Source organism: Leopardus geoffroyi, chromosome E2 (genome assembly GCF_018350155.1).
Source record: "Leopardus geoffroyi isolate Oge1 chromosome E2, O.geoffroyi_Oge1_pat1.0, whole genome shotgun sequence".
NCBI lineage: Eukaryota > Metazoa > Chordata > Mammalia > Carnivora > Felidae > Leopardus > Leopardus geoffroyi.
In genome coordinates, this window is record NC_059335.1 from 4869717 (window position 1) to 4891746 (window position 22030).

General features: G+C 39.5%; 1 protein-coding gene across 1 annotated transcript in view; it reads right to left on the minus strand.

Moving 5' to 3' along the window:
* LOC123578632 (zinc finger protein 420-like) overlaps positions 1–22030 on the minus strand; it is a 101158-nt gene that overhangs the window by 20107 nt on the left and 59021 nt on the right. The window contains 3 exon segments of the mRNA XM_045441629.1: positions 2248–2340; positions 2848–2974; positions 5726–5879. Coding sequence (XP_045297585.1) covers positions 2248–2340; positions 2848–2974; positions 5726–5740 — 235 coding nt within the window. The 5' untranslated portion in view covers positions 5741–5879.

The following is a 22030-nucleotide window of genomic DNA, read 5'->3' on the forward strand; positions in this document are numbered from 1 at the left end:
ATTATTACTTGTTAATTAATTAATTAATTTTTTTTGAGAGAGAGACCAGGGGAAGGGCAGGAGGAGAGGGAGAGAGAATCCCAAGCAGGTTCCATTCTCAGCTCATAGCCTGACATGGGACTCAATCTCATGACCCTGAGTGCAAGACCTGAACCCAGTTCAAGACTCAGACGTTTAACAGACTGAGTCACCCAGGTACTCTGGAGATACAGAATGTTGGACAATTACTTTCAATTCATAAAAGAGATTCTCTCACGCAAGGAGAATATAAAGTCACCAATAAATATAAGATGAAATTAATGATCTATTATGACAACTGACCAAGACATTAGTTGTCTATTATTATGATAATTCACCGAGACATGATAAAACATTCACTGACCACTAACCAAGGAAAGAGAGAAATATGATGAGTCCCAAATTATGTATGGGTCATATTTATACAAAGAAGTACATACATAATTTTACTGGTAAAAGGCATGGCTGATTCATACTTGACTTCAACTCACATCGTCTTAAAGTGTACTCGATGAACACTGACATCCTGTAACAAGATATACAAGTAAATGAAACTACAACGAACTCATGTGTGGAGTGTTGCATACAAATGAAAGCACATTATTATAGAATGCAAAGCCAGAATCAGACAAAATTTAACTCCAACCAGTCTACATAAAAGAAATAGATTAATCCTTTTAAAGGAAATGTACTATGTAACTATAATTTTAAACTGCAACTACGGACCCATGAAAAAGAAGCTTTTGAATTGTCATGTCTTCATTGGCAGTTCACAGGAAAGATATCCATTAAAATCAACTACTGAAAAATTTTACAAATAAGCACGTAAAAGACATTAAAAAGGAATTATTTTCTTAAGATATTCCTCTTCTTACACAGAGTGTAGGGTATAATCCATTCTTTAGAACCAAGCTAACTAAAAAAAACCTTTCTAAATCAACAAACACTGCCAAAGTTGGAATATATAGTGACAATCACTTCATAATCAAAAATATTTGGGATGAACTTCAGATACATGCTGAGGAAAGTGGGAGAATAATCTCATGATTAATTTTTCCTGAGGTAAGATTACATTTATGAACAATCCTTTTTTATTTCTTTAATATGGACTTAAGTATTTATTTACATCAATTTTGTTTTTAAAGTTTATTTATTACTGAGAGAGATCACACAAACAGTGGAGGGGCAAAGGGAGAGGGGACAGATGATCTAGAGCAGGCTCCACATGGACGGCAGACAGCCCCATGCTAGGTTCCAATTCCCCAACTGTGAGATCATGAACTGAGCCCAAGTCCAATGTTCAATAGACTGAGCCACTCAAGCACCCTCTACCTCATTTCCTATAAGGCACATACCCAGGTCATAGAGAACTTTTGATTTAAAAAATCAGAGATGCGTCTCATATACAAGTTTTTAGAAAGTGAAGACACATATGAAAAAGTCACAGGAACTTCCAACTATACAAAATTATAAAATAATGCAATTACTAGGAAATAAAGGTAATGATGGAAACTTTATTATAGGCTGTGGGTTCTAACTTGTAAATGTTCTAGCTTCCTTATGGCATTAATATATAGGTAATTATGAAACACATAGATACATTAAATTATTTCACCATTGAGCAGTGGAACACAGAGTGGATTTTTCAAATTTTAATTACTACGAGGACACATAAACTTTTGATGTGAAATAAAGGATTAGATTTTCTCATTTGAGGGACGTGTTCTGTGATCTTATGAAATTACTGAGCCTCAATTTTGTACACTTAAGATTAAATCCTCTGTAACTTTGGAAATCCTAAACCAGAAAACATGAGATCTCTGTCTCCAGTGTTCTCAAGACTTCTGCCTCAAACCCCAATGGGCCCACCACTACCCTCACACACTTATCACAAGCAGCAAAACAGAATTTAGAAATGACTTAGCATAGAGTTCCTCAGAAATACAGAGAGATCTTCTAGGGCTCTCACAGCAATGGAGAAGCTCTCAGATTATGGAGGTCCTCACCATGGATATGATGGACCTTCCCTGGAGCTGAAGGAGACTCTTCGGAGAATCAAAGACATGATGTGTCAGAGAGCAGATGTCCCTCTGTGAGAGGGAAAGACATAAAACTTGGCTTTGCAAATGAATTTCCATTCAAGGAGAGCTACCTGAACAACATTGTAAGATCCATCTTCCTCCTTCACATTTGGACCTCACCTGTGTCGTGTGCTTCATTCCCACCTACCTGGGTGTGAGGCTACTGTCTCTTTTCTCTTCACACCCCACAGCTCCTTCTTTTGCTCCAAAACGATGACCAGGTCTGGTTTTGACACAAGACCTGTTTATCAGAACGAAGGAATATAATTATTGCTGGAGTTTCTACCTTTCGACCCGGTAATGTACTCAGCAGACAACAAGGGACATGGGAGAATTCTAAAAAATGATTTCCCAAACACTGTTGCACAAGAAAAAGTCCCTTTACAACATGCAGGAGGACTTTCAAACATTCACATCATGACCTGTCTTCCAAGTGCTACCAATACAATAAGGAGTAAAAGTTGGAGTTTAAGATGTGGGCCATACCGTCTTATGCCACTCAATGTTTAGGATTGCCATTTATCTACAAAAATGATGGTGGTACCTTTAAAAGACAGGAGGCTAAAGCTGAAAGGGAAATATCATGAAGATATTTCTCTATGTCTACAAATCCCCATTTCTATCCCTTGCTGCAGGGATCTGAATCCCAGTCATATAAAGGGGGGGGGGGGGCTTCCAAGAGAGACTCTTCAAGGGAAGGAACAAAACCCGAGAGGGGTTTGGGAAATCTAGAAGGAGATATCCTCACCCAAGAAGAGGAGGTGTCCATAGGTCTCTAACATCACATCTCTGTACAGTTCCCTCTGACTCTGATTCAGGCATCCCCACTCCTCCTGAGAGAATTCTATGGCCACATCCCTGAAGGTCAGCAGTGTCTGCAATAAAAACCACAGTTATGAAGTGGCCATTGGCAGAGTTCATAATGGTACCTAAGATGCAAGAGGGAGTTAATGTCACCAGCTAGACTCCAAGAGTTGTTCTTCACCGCTTACATACTTGTACCCACGGACCATACTCCATCATTTTACTTCACCCCTTTTTTCTACCTTATCTTTTACTTCTGGCAAAACACCCTATGGGCACAGTCTCCTGTCATGGACACAGAAAACATACAGCAAAATGTAACAACCGCCCTAAGGAAGAGCTTGGGCATGGCAACTTTGCGCTTAACCCCTGACTCATACCTATGCAGATGGACGACTGGGTTAACTCATGGAGTGAGGACAGTTACCTTGACCCCGGTGTAATACCAAAATCTCCATCCAAGGGGGAGCACAAACCTCATTTACATAACACATAGCGTATGTATGGAAGTGTTTTCCTAAGGCATGTGTGCCACCTTATGCCCAGTTCAGAGAAAATGACATGGCTCCACTTCCTAATTGTCCACCCAAATCTTAAATAAAAGGAAATAATCACGCCCCTCCCTCTTGCTCTGTGCAACTCTCCTTTGGAAGTTATTCCCTCTGATCTGCTTATTGGCTGCAAATCAAGGTTCCTGTGTGTGACGACCTAACGTGCTGCACTTTCTATCTACGACTCTATTATATTTGAGGATTTTAACACACAAACATGTCAAATATGTGAATCTTGTTTTCATTTTCTGAAAATATAAAGCATCATCACCTGGTGATGAGACCCTTTTGGTGGCAGAACATCAAGGGGACAGATGACTCTTTCTACTCATAGAAACTCCCACATGTTATCAACTCTAAAGACAGCTGCCTTGCCTTTCCAACTCCTACTAAATTCTCAACTGGCCAACCTCCACTCATCAGTAGGAACTGATTCAGCAGGAAGAAGCTACTGAAGAGGAGACCTTCCATCTTTAACAACCTTAAAGATGTAAGGGTGTAATTCGTTCATGTGGGGAAATGTAGCTTCAATTAAATTTCCTTACACCCTGGAGCCAATGATAGGCACCTGAGACATGCAGGATATGCCCTTCCTCAAGGAATCATAGCTGCTTTCATGCCTCAATGTTTAATTTTTATTAAATACGTGAAACAGGCAGAGTATGACTTTCCTTTATCAATGGGCTTCAAGGTAAGTGTAAGGAAATTTAATGGAAGCTACATTTGTTTTGGCTTGGTTCTCCTCACCAGAAACTACAAGCAAAGAGAAACCCAGAAGAAAGAAGTTTCTAGCTGAAATGTGATGCTTCTGCACATCACTCAGTAAATCTAAGATCCTTAGCAAAGATGGGGGGGGGGGGAAAGATCAACGTTATAGGGGAGAAATCTGGCAGAGTGAACCAGGCCAGTTAAAGAAGTGAACATGAAGTGTAAGGAAACAAATTGGTATCCGTGCCTAAGACATACCAAAGGACACATGATCCCTGGTGGGTTCTGTTGGCCCCCAAACAGTAAATCTGATTGTCAGTCTAATTATGAGAGAATACAGTCTATTTATACAAACTTCAATCACATATACTTTCAGCAGAGGCTGCTTTGAGGCAAACAGGCTTGAGCACCAGATTGTAGAGGAGTCCACAGGGCCCACCTGGCTGAAGAGAGGCAGGCCCAACAGGTGACCTGCCTTAAAATATCTATAGGCCCTAACGAACTAACAAATGGGTACTTACAACCCATTTGTAACCCATTACAACCCAGGCAGAATTACCACATGAGGGAAAATTCCATAAGTTACCATACATACGCATCTTTCCCCTGCAAAATTAGCCCCAAGTCACTGCCTCAAGGCAGGAGCCTCTCCTCTGCTGTCCTGCCCACCACTCCCTTGAGGTGTGTTCATAAATCTAATGTCTTATTCTGCCACACGTGAATTATTTTCACCACTCATGCCCTCGGCTTCCACAGGATCATCGACCCGTATTTGGGAGCTCTATTTGAATGGGAGAAACACCACTTTTAGATGGCTGTTTCTCTGTCCTGTAATGTGTAGTATATTTTAAACAGAGTATCTTTTCCACATTTTACACCAAGACTGCTCCCCCCCCCCCCCGATTTTTTAGCTTTCGAGTTATTCAGGCCTCATATCCATCCTGTGTTTTTTTGCATTTATTATTTGGTCCAAAAAGGTCATTTTATTATAACACAAAGAGAGGACCTGTGGGCACCAAGATCCACAGTGGGGTTGTGAAGAGTGATTATGCAGCCGGGAGAGGGAAAGGCAAAAGGGAGGTCTCCAGAAGGATTCCCATATGCTTAAGAGGACTCCTAAGATACCGGGGGCCTTGTATTTTTCATTTTCTTCATCCTGCTCTACAGACAGGTACTAAATGGGGAACTAAAGGGGAACAGTTCTCCTCGACTGAAATCCCACCACCAGACCCCATCAGCAACAGGAATCTTGGACTTAACACCTTCCCCTTTGGGTCTGTCCTAAAGGGATTATTTGCAATAGTTGCAGGACTTTACCTCAAAGTGACAAGTGTTGACATCCTAGTGAAAGCCTTGTTTGAGAATACAAAGATTCCTGCTTATAGGGGGGAAGAGTTCTAAAGACCTAACCTTGAGTATCATTCCTGAGAAGGTTGTAAAGCTTTGGTGAAAACATAAGGCAGAAACACCAAACACAGAGAAACCAACATATGCGATTTCTAAATGCATGGAATTTTAGGGGGAAAAGATGACATGGCCTCCGACCTGGAACACCAGGCTTACCTGAGAGCTGGCCATTTCTTCTTCTTTCCCCTGGTCCTCTAGATTTCTTTCTCAGAAGGTATTGGTGGAGAAATCACACATGCATCAGGAGAAAATGCCCTTAAAGGCACCAACAGAACGTCTTCAAAAGAAAAGTGCTCACTGGCAGGTGGGACTTTGAAATGCAGAAGGACAAAACTTCCTAGTTTTTTGTGTCAGGAACTTTTCAGAAACGGAGACTACATATTTGGTGCCCAATCTCTGAGTTTTCCTTCTATAGTTCCAGTGGCTTCCAGTCCCTCAGACACCCACAAATTCTGCTACAGCATAGGAAGAGTGTGCTGCGCAGACCTAATCCTCTGACACTCAAGTAGACGAGACCCCATTACCTCTCCTTGAGCAAAAGCCTGCACTCAAATCTCATAAATTAATGGGAAGCCTTGCCAACTGACTCTGATCTCAGGGAGAATCACCTGGAGCACTTAATTAAGTCAACACTGATGTTTCCAACCACAACAATTGACAGAATCTGAGGAGGGGGGCAACAGCAAGGGTCGGTTTGAATATCCACACAGGATCCCTTTGGGAACCATTTTAGGAAGTAAGGAAGGCTATGGTTATTATTCAGATTTAAACCCATTTCTTCTTCTCTGATCAGAGTTTCTGGATATTGGAAGAAAGAGAGTGACAAATTTAAGAGCCAAACACACCTTGAGCTCTTTAGCCAACCTTTTCCATGTCATCCTAATTCCCAATGACAGGGCTCCAAAAACCACAGGCATCTTCCTAGTCCTCCCTGTCAATTGACTTGGAAAAACTACTCTGTTCCCTGGGAATAAACTTGTCTCTGTCCTTATTGACATCTGAGCTACACTTTTAGTATTCCAACCCAATGCTACCAGCAGCCCCTGCCTCAGAGAACTAAAACAATTCAAAGAATATAGGTCTTCAATACATAGCAATGGGTCCCTGTCTATGAACTTTTTCCCTTGTGTCTAGGCCTTTTGAACATTACACACCCATTTCTCCTTAGTTTATCTGCCCCAATTCATTCACTGGACTGAGATTTCTTTGAGAAATGTCATGCCAGAATTTCTTTTTCCCAAAAAGGGGGAAGGAAAATCTAGAATTTGACAGTAGTAACCACATTTGGAAACAAGAGGAGATAAATGATATTTCAACGTGTTTCTATGCTCTGTCTGTGATGGCACTTCAGGTGAGGTTAGTGGAACTGATCATTTAGTCCTATTGGATGACCTACCAACCATCTTGTGATGAAAATGTTGAAGTGATATTGGCACGATCCACAGTGCATCATGCATCAGGTTTCACATAGATCCCTCAAAGTCTTTGTCTAGAATTAATCATCACCCTATAAGTAAAGAAACCCGACCGGGCATCAAACACATAATAGTGGATTACAAAACTCAGGCCCTAGATCAATGGTCATGCTCGAGATATATTTGGCCAATGCTGCAATGAAGGCCAGGACCTGGTACCATGGTAGACTGGGTTTTGGGGGCAGAGTGCAGGGGGTGGAGGAGCTCCTTTGGGGAGGAGGAGGGGTCCTAGGGGGGAAGGGGATTCCTGGGAAGGAGAGTCCTGGTAAGGGAAGGTTATATTAAGAGGGGAGTAGTTCCAGTCCCTGTATCACCCCTATTGTACCTGTGAGAAAACCCGAAGGCTGAGGATGGAAGTTTGATTAGGACCCTTGAGCAATAAATAACGTTATCTGTCTGTATCCTGTTGTTCCCAACATTCATGCACTAGTGACATCGATTCCTACTGAAGACCAATTTTTCCCTGAAACTGGCCCATGTAGTCCTTTTAAAAAGAGTCCACTTGATAGGGATAGCCAGTATTTTTTCCTTTACATGGGAGGAAAGGCAATATACCTGGGCAGTAATGCCTCAGGGTTCCACAGAGGGTCCATCATATAGGTGACAATCCTAAGGCTATATTGGATGATAGTAAGTTTTCTGCAGGCTCTCCTCTGTTATAATATGCATATAATTTTGTTCTCTGCTCCCCTTCTCAAGATTCTTTGCATGACACCAGCATACACCTGTGAAAACTTGTGGTTTTTAAAGAGACATCAAGTGCCCAAAGAAAAATTGCAGTTTGTTCAAAACCAGCATGGATATTTAAGGCACTTGCTGTCAGAACAAGGACTAGGTTTCAACGCATCCCGAAAATCAAAATCTACAACTAAGTACCAATTCTGAGGCTTTCTGTGACTGTTTGGTTTTTGCTGAAATTCAATTCCAAAATTCTCTCTTATAGCTCAAAGTGTATGTGCTTTACCAAAAAAGGACAAACAACCCTATCATTTGGAAAGATGGGGATGACATAGTAATTGAGACTTGAATTAAAAGTCTAAATCTATAAAAAAAACCTCTCAAAGTCAACACCCAAAAAAACAAGCAACCCAGTTAAGAAATGGTCAAAAGACATGAATAGACACTTTTTCAAACAAGATATCCAGAAGACTAAAGGACACATGAAAAGATGCTCAACATCACTCATCATCAGGGAAACACAAATCAAAACACTGATGTCACTTTCCACCTGTCAGAATGGGTAAAATTAAGAACACAAGAAACCACAGGTATTGGCAAGGATGAAGAGAAGGGGAACCCTGTTGTTTGTAGGTGGGAATGCAAAATGGTGCAGCTGCCATTCAGGAGAACAGTAGATGAGGTTTTAAAATTACTAAAAATGGAATTGGAGGTGCTTGGGTGCTTCAGTTGTGGAGTTTCTAACTTGATTTTGCTCAGGTCTTGATCTCATGGGCATGTGTCAAGCTCCACATGGGGCTCCACAGTGAGTATGGAGCCTCTCTCCCCCCTCCACCACTCACACTTGTTCACTCTCTGTCGCTCAAATAAATACACATTAAAAGCAAAGAATAACTTATTTTCTGTCCATGGTGGCCAAAATAAGATACTTGTATGATTTTACTCTTCCTAAATTTCCTAAGACTTCTTTTGCAGACTCGCACATCCTCTAGACAGGATGATGATCCTCACACCTCAGATATTTTGTGTTTAGGACTCACTTATGGTTTTCCTGCTATACACGTGCAAGCTGAAGGGCCAGCCTATTGTAGGAGTAGTACCACAAGTAGATCGTCTCCTGAAATAACAGCTACCCCAAGCATCCTTGTCCTAGGGAGCATCTTTGTAACCTTTATACCCAAACTCCCCCATCTCATGAGAAAAATGTAGTCTGTTGTTCTTCCTGTCAGTCATTTATATATTCATGTCTCCAAGAGTGTTATGTTCAATTACATGTCAGTGACGTTGTAAGTAAAATCGTGAATAAAGTAATGTATTCTAGGGATGCCTGTGTGGCCCAAGGCGGTTAAGCCTCTGAGTCTTGATCTTGGCTAAGGTGATTTCATGGTTTGAGGTTCAGCCCCAATCAGGCTGTGCACTGATGACGTGGTGCCTGCTTGGGATTCTGTCTTCCCTTTCCTGTCCCCTCCCCTTCTTGTGCTGGAAGTCTCTCTCCCTCTCAAGATAAATTAATTAAAATAAACTAAGAAAAAATGTAATCTATCTAGCAAAAAATAATAAATTACAGGCATAAAATAAAACCTTTCATAAGTATCATATAAGCAGCTCTACAAATATTTTGTTAATGGTTCTGGCAAAAAGGCCAGAGTCTTAGCAGTAATATAGGTTTTTCCTGTAATAATGAAGAAACACTAGAAATTATCTTTGAATGTGTATCTTTCAATATGATACATTATAGTTTTCCAATTTATCTGCATGTGGAGTTTGAAAACTGTTGCACAAAGACAGTTTAAAGGTTAGAAGGTCCTTCAAGAAACAGGGCTAAGGGAAATTTTTTTCTGAATTGTAATGCAGCTGACCACAGGTGAAGCTATAGGGAAAGCTAGGTTTTAGGGAATGCAGACATTGCAGATCAAGTGGTAAACACTTGTGCCTTGTGTCCTAGGAGAAATGTTGACGTCTTGATAGATGAAATGCTCAAGGAAATCCATTAGCATTTTTAAGTGTTTTCAGTCATAAGTGTAATAGTGAACTGCCTGGGAAAGAAGAAAATGCAGGCGGATGTGTCAGCTGATACATATAAAAAGAAAGCTGGTGGTAGTCAATAATGAATAGACATTTCCGGGCTGAGGAACTGAAATGGATAGATGTGCTGAAGTTCACTTGGTCTATATTGAGCTTTGATGTCAATTGATTCTTTTGAAAAGAAACAGGTTACAAGGATAGTCTTTGCCAGTCTCAATTTTCTTAAAAATGTTAGTTTATTGATTTTGAGAGAGAGAGAATGGGAGACAGAGAGAGAGAGAGAGAGCGAGAACCAGGGAGGGGCAGAGAGAGAGGGACAAAGAGAATCCCAAACAGGCTCTGCGCTGTCAGAGCAGAGCTTGATGTGCGGCTTGATCTCACAATCCCTGATCTCACAAACAAAACCAAGAGATGCTCAACCAACTGAGCCACCCAGTCTCATGTCAATTTCTTAGTTCAGCCTGAACACTGGAAAGGGACAGGAATTCTGACACCCCCAAAAGGGGATAGGACATTCTTGCTCCATGGGAGTTTCAGGAGCCAACTCATTCATCACCCTGTTTTCTATTTCTGAACATCTAGAGGTCAGTCAAGTGTTAAAAAGTAAACATACATAGACTTTGTGAAATGGAAAGAGGACCCAGCAATGCCTTCAACTGTCTCTCTTTTGACCTTCGTCTGTACTTTCTAGCTGATTCCATTCTTCTTTCCAGGTCAACATTTAGCTCAGGAAGAAGCCCCAGCAGGCAAAGCATCCCAGGATGGGAAAGGAAACTACCCCCTCCAGCAACAGGCACTGCCCTGAGCCAGCAAGACCCCACATGACTGACAGCAATGCAGTGATTGGCCTGACCTTCACCACTTGCATGTACATCACCCTTCGTCCTACATTTTCTTTATATAAACCTGGAAGGATTTTCAGCAGGTTGGGGACAGTGTTTGAGATGTTGGTCACCTCTCTTCTCAGTGTTGGCCTCCGTGAAGAAAATCTCCTTCTTGTTCTATCACCATTCATCTACCCGGTGTTCTTGCCAACTCCGGGGGTCCCACACAGACCGGGTTTGGCCACTTACCACTGACAACATCCAAAGGCAGAGAGATGAGAGGTGGCGAAACATGCGAGGAAGTTATTTCAGGGAGGCTGACACTGCAAAGATGGCTGAATAACGTCTCAAGGACTGTCTCCAAAGTGCTGGATACACTTCCAGGTGTATGGAAGGGAAAAGGGGAGAGGTGGGTGGAGGGGCAAAAGGAGTCAGGACCTGCAGGTAGACAGTGAAGTCTGTCATTGTCTAGGAGTCAGTCTAGGGTGGGGTCTTTCTGGCTCAGGGCAGTCTTTGAGGCGTGAAGGGTAGTTCCAGTTCCCCTGAGGGATACTTTGTCCTCGGGGTCTTCCTCCTGGGCCAGGAGACAAGCTGGAAGGAACCCAGTGAGGAAGTTTGAGGTCAAAATTGAGGCAGCAAAAGTCCTCTGTCTTGCCCTTGGATTTGGTCAGCCATGAGTGGCAGAACTGGGTCTGTCTGGGGCCACTGGAACCAGGTGCTCCTGTACCCTTGGGTCCTGCTTACAAAGTCATTACCACAATCTATCCAATAAACATGTCCCTCATCTCCCATTGTTAATATGTGTGTGTGTACGCCTGTGTCTTGAGAACACTTCCGATAGCCTCTCTTAGCAAATTTCAAGGGTACAATACACTAGTATTAAGCACACTCACCGAGGTGTAAACATTCACTCCACACATCCTGCATTAGTAGTGCTTTTTGCCGTTTGACCAACATCTAAACATTTCCCCCATCCTCAGCCCCTGGCAACAAACATGCTAATCTTTAATAATTTCGCCATTTTTAAGATTTGTGTGTATGTGATTTCATACAGTATATATTTTTCTGTATGTGGTTTATTTAACTTAACAAAATATCCTCTAGCAACCTCTAAGTTGCTGGCAATGGAAAAATGTCCTTCTTTCCTGAGGCTGATACATATGCCAAAACTAAATTAGGTGAAGGACATCTACTAGGAAGGAGTTAATAGCAGAGATGAACATTTAATTTTTATTTATTGTAAAGTTTATTGATTTATTTTGAGAGAGAGAGACAGAGAACGAGCAGGGTTGGAGCAGATAGGGAGACAGGGGATCTGAAGTGGGCCCTGTGCTGACAGCAGAGAGCCCGATGTGGAGCTCAAACTAACCAGCTGCTACTTCATGACCTAAGCCAAGGAGGGACACTTAACTGACTGAGCCATTCAGGTGCCCCCAGCGATGAACCATTTATAAAGAGTTATCTGCCTGGCAGTGCAAACATGTTTGATAAACATTTGCTCTTTCCTTTTTCATTGAATGTAGATGTAGTTCCTCCTTCTTGAGATGTAAAGCCCTACCCCCTTCTCCTTCATTCCAAATGGCATATAAGCATCGATTGCCTGTCTTTGAGCCTCATGTCTTTAAAGTTCCCATAATTAAGAAATTATTTTTTTTTCCTCTTTTGAACCTGCCTGATGTCAGTATAATTGTTAGACTGGCCAAAGAATAGAGAACAGATGAAGGAAAATGTTTTCTTCTCATACACATTCATTCTGTTGTTGAAAACTGACCTCTGTTCTTCAGAGCTAAAATATAATGTGAAGACAGAGTTTGGGAAAAAGATGTGAGTCAGGAGTTGAGCTCAAGCTGGATGTGTATAAGCTCTTTCTCTGAAAAGACATTACTTTTGTATAGTTTCTGTTTTCATCACAGGAGGCTGTTCCCATAGGGTTTTTTGCCCGAAGTAAAAGATAAGGTGGAATGAAGAGATTATATGTGGGACTATGGTCAGTGGGTACAAGCAGGCAAACAGTGAAGGTCAGGTCTTGGTGTCTAGCTGGTGACATTAACTCCCTTTTTCATCTTGGGTACCATTATGAATGCAGCCTATGGCCACTTGGTAACTGTCATTTTTATTGCAGGGACTGCTGACCTTCAGGAATGTGGCCATAGAATTCTCTCAGGAGGAATGGGGATGCCTGAACCAGAGTCAGCGAGAACTGTACAGGGATGTGATGTTAGAGACCTGTGGACACCTCCTCTTCTTGGGTGAGGATAACTCCTTCCAGACTTCCCAAACCACACTCAGGGTTTTGTTCCTTCCTTTGAAGACTGTCTCTTGGAAGCTTCCTCTTTGCATGACTGAGATTCAGATCCCTGCAGTAAGGGAAAGTAGGGGTTTGTAGATGTAGAGAAAAATCTTCACGATGTTTCCTTTTCAGCTGTAGATTCCCCTTCTTTAATGCAAGATCATAATTTCTGTAGTTTACTGGTAATTGTAAACATTGACTGGCATAAAATGGTATTGCCCACTTAATCTCCATTTGCTACTCATTACTGTAGTTGTAGTACTTGGAAGTGGAGGTCAAGATCTGAACACTGAAAATCCCTCCTGCATGTTATAAAGGGGTTGTTGGGCAACAGCTTTTGGGAAATCATTTTCTAGAATTCTACAATGTCCTCTCTTCTCTACTGAGTTCAATACTGGGTTGAAAGGTAGAATTTTCAGCAATACTTAGATTCTTTTTTTCTGATAATCAGGTCTATTGTTTCAAAAACAGACCTGGTCATTTTTTTTTTGGAACGACAGAGGGAGCTCTGGGATGTGAAGAGAAAGGAGACAGTAGCCTCACACCCAGGTAGGTGGGAATGAATGAAGCAAATGACAGAGGTGAGGTCCAAATAGGAAGTAGGAAGATAGACTTTAAAATGTGGTTCAGGTAGGATCCTTGAATGGAAATTAGTTTGAGAAGCCTAGTTTTATGTCTCTCCCTCTCACAGTGGGACATCTGTTTTCTAACAAATCATGCTCTTACACTCTCTAAGGATTCTTCTTCAGCCCACTGGTGGTCCATCACATCCACAGTGAGGGCCACAATACCCTGAAAACTTCTCCATTGCTTTGAGGGCCCTGGGGAATTTTCTGTACTTCTGAAGAACTCTATGCTAAGATATTTCCAATTTCTCTGCCTCCTGTGAGAAGTGTCTCAGGGTAGTAGTGGGCATACTGCGGGGGGCGGGGGTTGGGGTCCAAATCCCAGGAACACTGGAGACAAGTATCACATGATTTCTGTTTTATGCTTTCCAATGTTACTGAGGCTTTAATCTCAATTGTACCAAATTGAGATTTAGCAATTTCTTTTTTTTTTTTTTAATTTTTTTTTTCAACGTTTATTTATTTTTGGGACAGAGAGAGACACAGCATGAACGGGGGAGGGGCAGAGAGAGAGGGAGACACAGAATCGGAAACAGGCTCCAGGCTCTGAGCCATCAGCCCCGAGCCTGATGCGGGGCTCGAACTCACGGACCGCGAGATCGTGACCTGGCTGAAGTCGGACGCTTAACCGACTGCGCCACCCAGGCGCCCCTAGATTTAGTAATTTCATCAGATAACAAAGCACCTTCCTAAAATGAGAAAATCTTATCCTTTATTTCACATCAGAAGTTCATTTTTCTTTGTATGAACTAAAATAAGAAATTTCCAATCTGTGTGTCCCATTTCTCAATGGTGAAATAATTTGTTTATCCTAACATTCATAACTAAATTAATGCCATTGGTAAACTAGAATATTTAGAACTTAGAACTTGCAGCCTATTATTAAGTCTCAATGGTTACCTTCTTTCTTAATAATTTCATCATTTTCATATTTTGTGTTATATGAAGTTCCTGTAACTTTGTTATAAATGTTTTCACTTTCTGAGTACTTATATAAGAGATTCATTTCTGATTTATTAGATCAAAGTTGTAACTTGGGCATGTGCTTTATGAGCTATGAGGTAGATAATTAGTAAAATTTTTACATTTAGAAAAAAATCTTAATCATAAATGTAATTTTACTTCACAATAAATTAGTAACTACTTTTTTTTCTATTTTCCTCAGAATGTATCTGGATTTAAGCATAAATATTTTTTTGTAAAGTGACTGTTAGCCTAGTTTTCAACTTTGATGGTGTTTATTTAGAAATGAAAGGGTTCTGGGGCGTCTGGTTGGCTCAGTCTGTTGAGCATCTGACTTCGGCTCAGGTCATGATCTCATAGTTTGTGGGTTCAAGCCCCACATCAGGCTCTGAGCTGACTGCTTGGTCAGAGCCCGGAGCCTGCTTCAGATTCTGTGTCTCCTTCTCTCTCTACCCCTCCCCTGCTCATGCTTTGTCTCACTCTCTTTCTCAAAAATAAATAAATGTAAAAAAAAAAAAAAAAAAAAAAAAAGAAATGAAAGGGTTTTGCTTGGGGCACTTGGGTGGCTCAGTTGGTTAAGCCTCCCACTCTTGATTTCATCTCACATCATGATCTCAGTGTTCCTGAGGTTGAACCCCTGTCAGGCTCTGTACTGAAAGCATGGAGCCTGATTAGGATTTTCTCTCCCTCTCTCTGCCACTCCCCTGCCCTCATGTGTGTGCCACTCCCCTGCCCTCATGTGTGTGCCCTCATGTGTGTGCCACTCCCCTGCCCTCATGTTTATTTAAAAAATAAACATTTTTTAAAAATTAAAAAGGCTTTTGTTTGCTTGATTCTACAGAATGGATTTTACCCTTGGTAAAATGCACTTTTGATTCAGTTTCCTTGTTTTTTTTTAAAGTTTATTTATTTTGAGAGACAGAGACAGAGACAGAGAATGAGAGGGGGAGGGGTAGAGAGAGGAAGACAGAGAATCCTATGCACGCTCTGTGGTTTGCAATGAGTTGAGCACAAGGCTCAATCTCACGACCCTGAGATCATGACCTTAGCTGAAGTCAAGAGTCGGACGCTTAACCAACTGAGCCACCCAGGCGCCCCACTTTGCTGTGTTTTATCGTGGACTTTGCATGAGTACTCCCCACAGGTAGTTGTTTGTAGTCTTCTATATTTGTAGCATTTTCCTTTGCCTTTCATAACCTGTAAATGCTGGTATGACAGAGTCTTTTCATAATCTTCCTTTTCACTCCCTGGAAATGCTTGAGGAGATTTCAAGTACTTTGTCATTAAATGTTTCTATGAATTATCTAGTGAAGTCATTGGCACAGGACTTTTCCTTTTTGGGAGTTTGTTTATTACATTTTTAATGTACTTGGTAGTTGTAAATCAGTTGAACTTTTCTTGAGTGAGAGAGCAAGTGAGTCGGGGAGAAAGGCAGAGGGAGAGAGAGAGAGAATCTTAATCAGGCTTCATGCTCAGAACAGAGCCCTGCATGGCACTCCATCACATGTCTCTAAGATCATGACTTGAGCCAAAATTGAGAGTTGGACCCTTAACTGACTAAGCCACCTGGGCTCCTCTGACATTTTTTTCCCTCCATGATGGAGTTACATAGGTTATACCTTTATTTGAAATAGATACTTTTTTTTTTGATACCTATTTGTTGGCATATAATTATCCTTTGTCTCTCTTATAATTATTTTTATTTCTATGCTATCACTTGTACTGTATCTTGTTTTACTTCTTCCCTTCTGATTTTAAGTGATCTTCACTTTTTCATTCTTACTTGAGTTATATGTCTACAAGTTTTGTTGCTTATTTCTCTTTTTAAAAAATTTTTTAACGTTTATTCATTTTTGAAAGACAGAGTGCAAACAGGGGAGGGGCAGAGAGAGAGAGAGGGAGACACAGAATCTGAAGATCTGAAGCAGGCTCCAGGCTCTGAGCTGTCAGCACAGCTCATAAAACCATGAGCAGTGAAATCATGACCTGAGCCAAAGTCAGATGCTTAACCCACTGAGCCACCCAAGGTGCCCCTGTTGATTATTTCTGAATGTCAACTCCTCCTATTGTTTTTTCCTATTTTTGCTATATCTTATTGTCTTAATTTCTGTTTTCTGTTTAAATTTCCTTCCTTCTACTAAATTTGGGCTCATATGGTACTTTTCCTGATTATTTGAGGTGTAGGAAAGTGATTTGAGCTAAACCATGAAATACTACAGAATGATCTATTAGGCTATGTCTTCAGCACATTGTGTGTGAGTTTCTGTGTCACAGAAGAATGAAGTCCTGAAGATTCCTTCTCAACCATCTTTCTGACATTCTCTGACTTATTTTAAGGTTGTATATTAGAGGTTCTCAGTACATTCATCTGAGAGTAGTAAAAGTGGAATAATTTTACTTTTCTGATATTTCATATCTTTTAGCTGTATCTTCACATGGCACCTCGAGCTTCCTGACCAAGCGATGCATAGAAGCTCCTTTAGAAAAAGTGTCACTGGGTACATATAAACATTGTACCCTTGAGAATTTACACTTAATGTTAAACTGGGACAGCGATGGAAAGAGTGAAGTGCATCAAAGATATAAGGAAGGACACAGCCAAATCGAGTCGACTGCCCAGAATAAGAACTTCACTGCTGAAACTGGCGAAGGATATAAAACATTTTGGAAAACCTCCCCTTTTATGTCCTCTACTTGTGCAAAGCAGTGTGTATCTGTAAGCACAATCTCAAATCAAATATTCAAATATACATATTTGGGCAAAGAAACTTTGGAGCATTTGGAGAATTAACTCATCCATTCTAAAAATAATTACTTGAACCAACTTGAAAATAGAATTGTATTGACCTTTCAGTCAAGTGTTTCTAAAAATCAGAGATTTAAAAATGAAGAAAAAAGGTCTAAGTGGTATCAATTTGGGAGGTGCTTCACTGAGGAGGTGGCCCTACAAAATAACCCTAGCATTTTCAATGGGGATAGAATTGCTCAATGCAGTGAATCTGAGAAAAAAGTTTAACCAGGGCTCACATGTTAAGAAACGTCTGAGAACCCATTTGCAGGACAACCATTTTGAATGTAATAAAGGTCAGGAAGACTTTTATCAAAGATCCAAACTTATTATACATAAGAGTATGCATATTGGAGAAAAGCCTCATAAATATAAGGAATGTGGGAAAGCTCTGAAGCAGTCCTCCAATACTGCTGATCATCAGAGGACTGGTGTGGGAAAAAACACATACAGATGTAATAAATCTGGAAACACGTTTTTGTCAAACATCAAGACTAAATACATGTAAGACAATTGGTACAGGTGATAAAGGGTACATTTGTAAGGAATTTGGCAAAACCTTTGACAGGCACTCAACACTATCTCAACACTGCAAATGGATACTACAGAGAAAATTTACAAATGTGAAGAATGTGGTAAAACCTTTAAGGATGGGTCATCACTCAGTGGACATAGGTGAATCCATACCAAGGAGAGACATTACAAATATCAAGAATGTGGCAAATCCTTTAGCAGGTACTTAGGCCTTAATGAACAACACAGCATCCATACTAGAAAGGAACCTTATAAATGTAATGCATGTGGCAAGGCCTTTAGCCAGCACTCACACCTTATTCAACATTACAGAATTTGCACTGAGAGAAATATTACAAATGTCGAGAATGTGGAAAAGCCTTTAGCCAGCACTCAGACCTTACTCGACATCACAGAATTCAAACAGGAGAGAAACCTTACCAATGCAAGGAATGTGGGAAGGCCTTTAACCGATGATCATACATTACTACACATCAGAGAATCCATACTGACAGAAACATTTTAGAGAATGTGGCAAGGCCTTTAGCCAGCACTCATGCCTTACTGAACATCACAGAATTCATAATGGAGAGAAACCTTATCAATGTAAAGAATGTGGCAAAGCCTTTAGGTAGAACTCAAGCCTTACTGAACATCACAGGATCCATACTGGAGAGAGACATTACCAATGTAAGGAAAGTGGCAAGGCCTTTAACCAGCACTCACACCTTATTCAACATCATATAATTCATACTTGAGAGAACCTTATCAATGTAATGAGTGTGGGAAAGGCTTTAATCACTGTTCATCCTTTATTTAATATCACAGAATTCATACTGGAGTATATGTGAGAGAACTTTTAAGGACTGCTCAACCCTACTCCACATCACAGAATCCATACTGAAGAGTAATGATACACGTGTAAAGAATGTGGCTAGACCTTAAGCAATGCTAATCCCTGATTTCTTGTCAGAGAATGTTTACTGGAGATGATTTTATAAACATAAAGAATTTGGCAAGCCCTGTAATCAGTATTCAAGGCTCATTCACCATCAAATTTATACTTAAGAGAAACCTTATAAGTGCAAAGAATGTGGTAAAACTTTTCAGAAGGCACAATCCTTACTCAGCATCTCATTGTTCACACTTAGGAGAAACATTACAAATGTAATGAATATGGCAAAACTTTAGCTGGAACTCATAACTTATTCAACATCATAGTTCTCATAAAGGAGGAAAACTCTAAAATGTAAAAAGAATGAACAACCTTTAAACTGGAATTTAATCCTTATTCAATACCCAAAAATGCATGAATCAAACAAACCTAATGAATGAGTAAAGACCTTCTTTATCAATACACACTTTGAAAACGTCATAGAGTACAGAATGGAAAATAACTTGAAAGAAGCATTTAGAAATATATTTAATTGAACATGAAATGTCAATAAACATCACAGAATTCACAGCAGAAAGTAGTACATCAGCCTATTCAGACATTACATTACATCAAAATACTTATTATAAGGAATAATATGAAGTTAAACATTTAGATAATGTATATACTATTATGCTTCAAAAGATAGAAGGGCTGGGTTTTTGCATAGGTATAATCAATTTCCATATGTGTTTTTGTTTTACATTAAACCTATTTAAGATTGTGACTAGCAAATATTAATGCATTTGTACTCTCAAATCACTTCAGAATGTTTTTATTCCCAGTGGGTGTGTGAAAGCATGTGGCCGATTGTTGCTGCATCAAAGATATAAGTGCCATTCTTCCTTAGGTGGGACTCATGCATATCTAGTTTTCCATGGAAGATCAAAGACAATATGTGAAGAAAATCTAAATGGAGATGCTTTTTGTGCTTCTAACCCTGATGTAAATGACCATGAAATAGGTGTTCAAAACATCATTCTTCTCCATTTATTAAAACTAAAAACATTTGTGAATATTACAAATAAAATATTTTACTGGCTGGTCTTTAAGGGAAAGAGGTGTCAATCCACACAAAAAAGTGATGCATCTTCATCCTAGCAATAGTTACAAGTAGTCAATATCAATCGAAGTGGTTGAAAGGAAGAAATCTTCACAGACATCAGAAAGAGAATAGCTAAATCTTCCTAAAATGACATAGGATTTTTGAAGAATTACTTCAGGTCTGAAAGAGTTTTAGTAGGCAAAATTAAGATATTCATAACTTAAAATAGACTGTCATGTCTTCCTGAATCCTCATGGTACCCAGAAAATGAAAACTCGTAATAGATATACAAAAGATAAAGAGAAAAGAATCAAAGTTTACCATTCTAGAAAATCATCAAACCACAAAGATTAAGAGCAAACAGAAAAGAACGAGTAAATCTAAAAAGCTGGAAAACAATGTAGAGAATGACAACAGTTATACCATACTTGTATCAATACTTACTTTAAATGTAAAGGGACTAAATTCCCCAAATCAAATGATATAGATAGGCTGAATGGAAAGAAATATAAGATCCAATTATATGCTGACATCAAGAGACTCACTTTCACTTTCAGAACACACTCAGCCTGAAAGTGCAGGTCTGGAAAATGATATTCCATGCAAACAGAAACCAAAAGAAAGTGGGGTAGCTATGCTTACTTCAGACAAAATAGACTTGAAGCCAAGGACTGTAATAAGGCACAGTGAAGATCAATATAAAATAAAGGGGTCAGTTTGTGCAGTTTTCAGTTAATGTGGTTGGCAGAATAGCAAGAAAGTTTCCCCTCATTTTGATTTTGAAGAACAGGAATGGTGTGGTTCTATAACTCATGTAGTACTTACCACATGGAAAACAAACACCTTTTTCCATAAATGTTGGTGGTATTTGTCCAGGTAACTGAATTGTAGCTTGTGTAATGTTTCTGAACATCTGTGTCTAATGACTCCTCTAAATTGTTATTTGATATTCAAAAACGTATTTCTATATTTATAGGGTTGGGGAAAAAAAAGAACACTAAATGACAACTTGAGGAGGTCCTATTGCTTCCAGATTTTGAAGTGTGTGGGAAAATACAGTTTCAAAGAAAATCTTGGGTGATTTACTGGAAAAGCAGCCAATAATTTATCAAAACCAACTTGTAGAGGCTAATGTTTTCCACAGTATTCAGTTTTCTAACATCTTGCTATTATACACATCATATTTTTTCACAACATGTTACTTACTTTATATTTTTATCTGATCTTTTAAGCCCTCAATAAGTTATTTGTCCTTTCAGGCAAGTTACAATAATATCTCTCAGTAATATTTCTGATATTTCTGTGTAGTTTTTCTTTGTATATAACTACAAATGATAGGGTTTTTATGGGTCACCTTTGCAATACTTGTGATAGTGGGTTTGTTGCAAGTTGAGTTCTTTCTCAAATTTGCATCTTCCCATAAGATAACCTTATATTCTACTTGGTTCACACTTTTTAGACTACATTACATGTGACTAAAGGTTTTGTACATTATATGTGTACTTACTACATAGAAAACATTCACTCCTTTAATGTTGGAGTAAGGTAGCTATTACGTGTATGTAAGATTTGTTTGTGTTCCACTAAAGCTGTGTTGTATATCTGTGTTGTATTTGTATTGATAAGACATTTAGTTCTGCTTATTGCTTTTTCCTTTTGTTATACAATCTTATTGTGCATTGGTTTTATCAACATTTGGATGCATGTGCATCAGTTACCTAAAAAAAAAAAAAATTCTTTGATAGATATGTAGTAATCTTTTATCGATTTTGAAATAAATATAACCTGCTTTTACTAAAAAAAGAAAAGAAAAAGAAAAAGAAAGGAGTCAATTCAACCTAAGGATATAACTTGTATAATTATGCACCCCACAGCACCTAAATATATATAGGAAATATTAAGAGACAAGAACAGAAAAAGAAAGAGCAATACAATAGCTAGGGAATTCAATACCACATCTTCAATAATGGATACATTATCCAGACAGAATATCAATAAGGAAACATCAGACTTCAATTCCATTAGGCAGACAGACTTACAACATTGCATCCAACAGCAAAAAACACATTCTTCTCATGTGCATGTGGAACATTCTGCAGTATAGATTATATGTTGGTCCACAAATAAATCTTAATAAGTTTAAGATTGAAATACTATCAAAGCATCTTTTCCAACTGCCATGGCAGGAAACTAGAAGTCAGTTATAAGTACAAAACTAGAAAACTAAGCAACATGCCACATTATTCATAATAATCAAGACATGGAAATAACTTGTATCCGTTGTCAGAGAAGATTATATG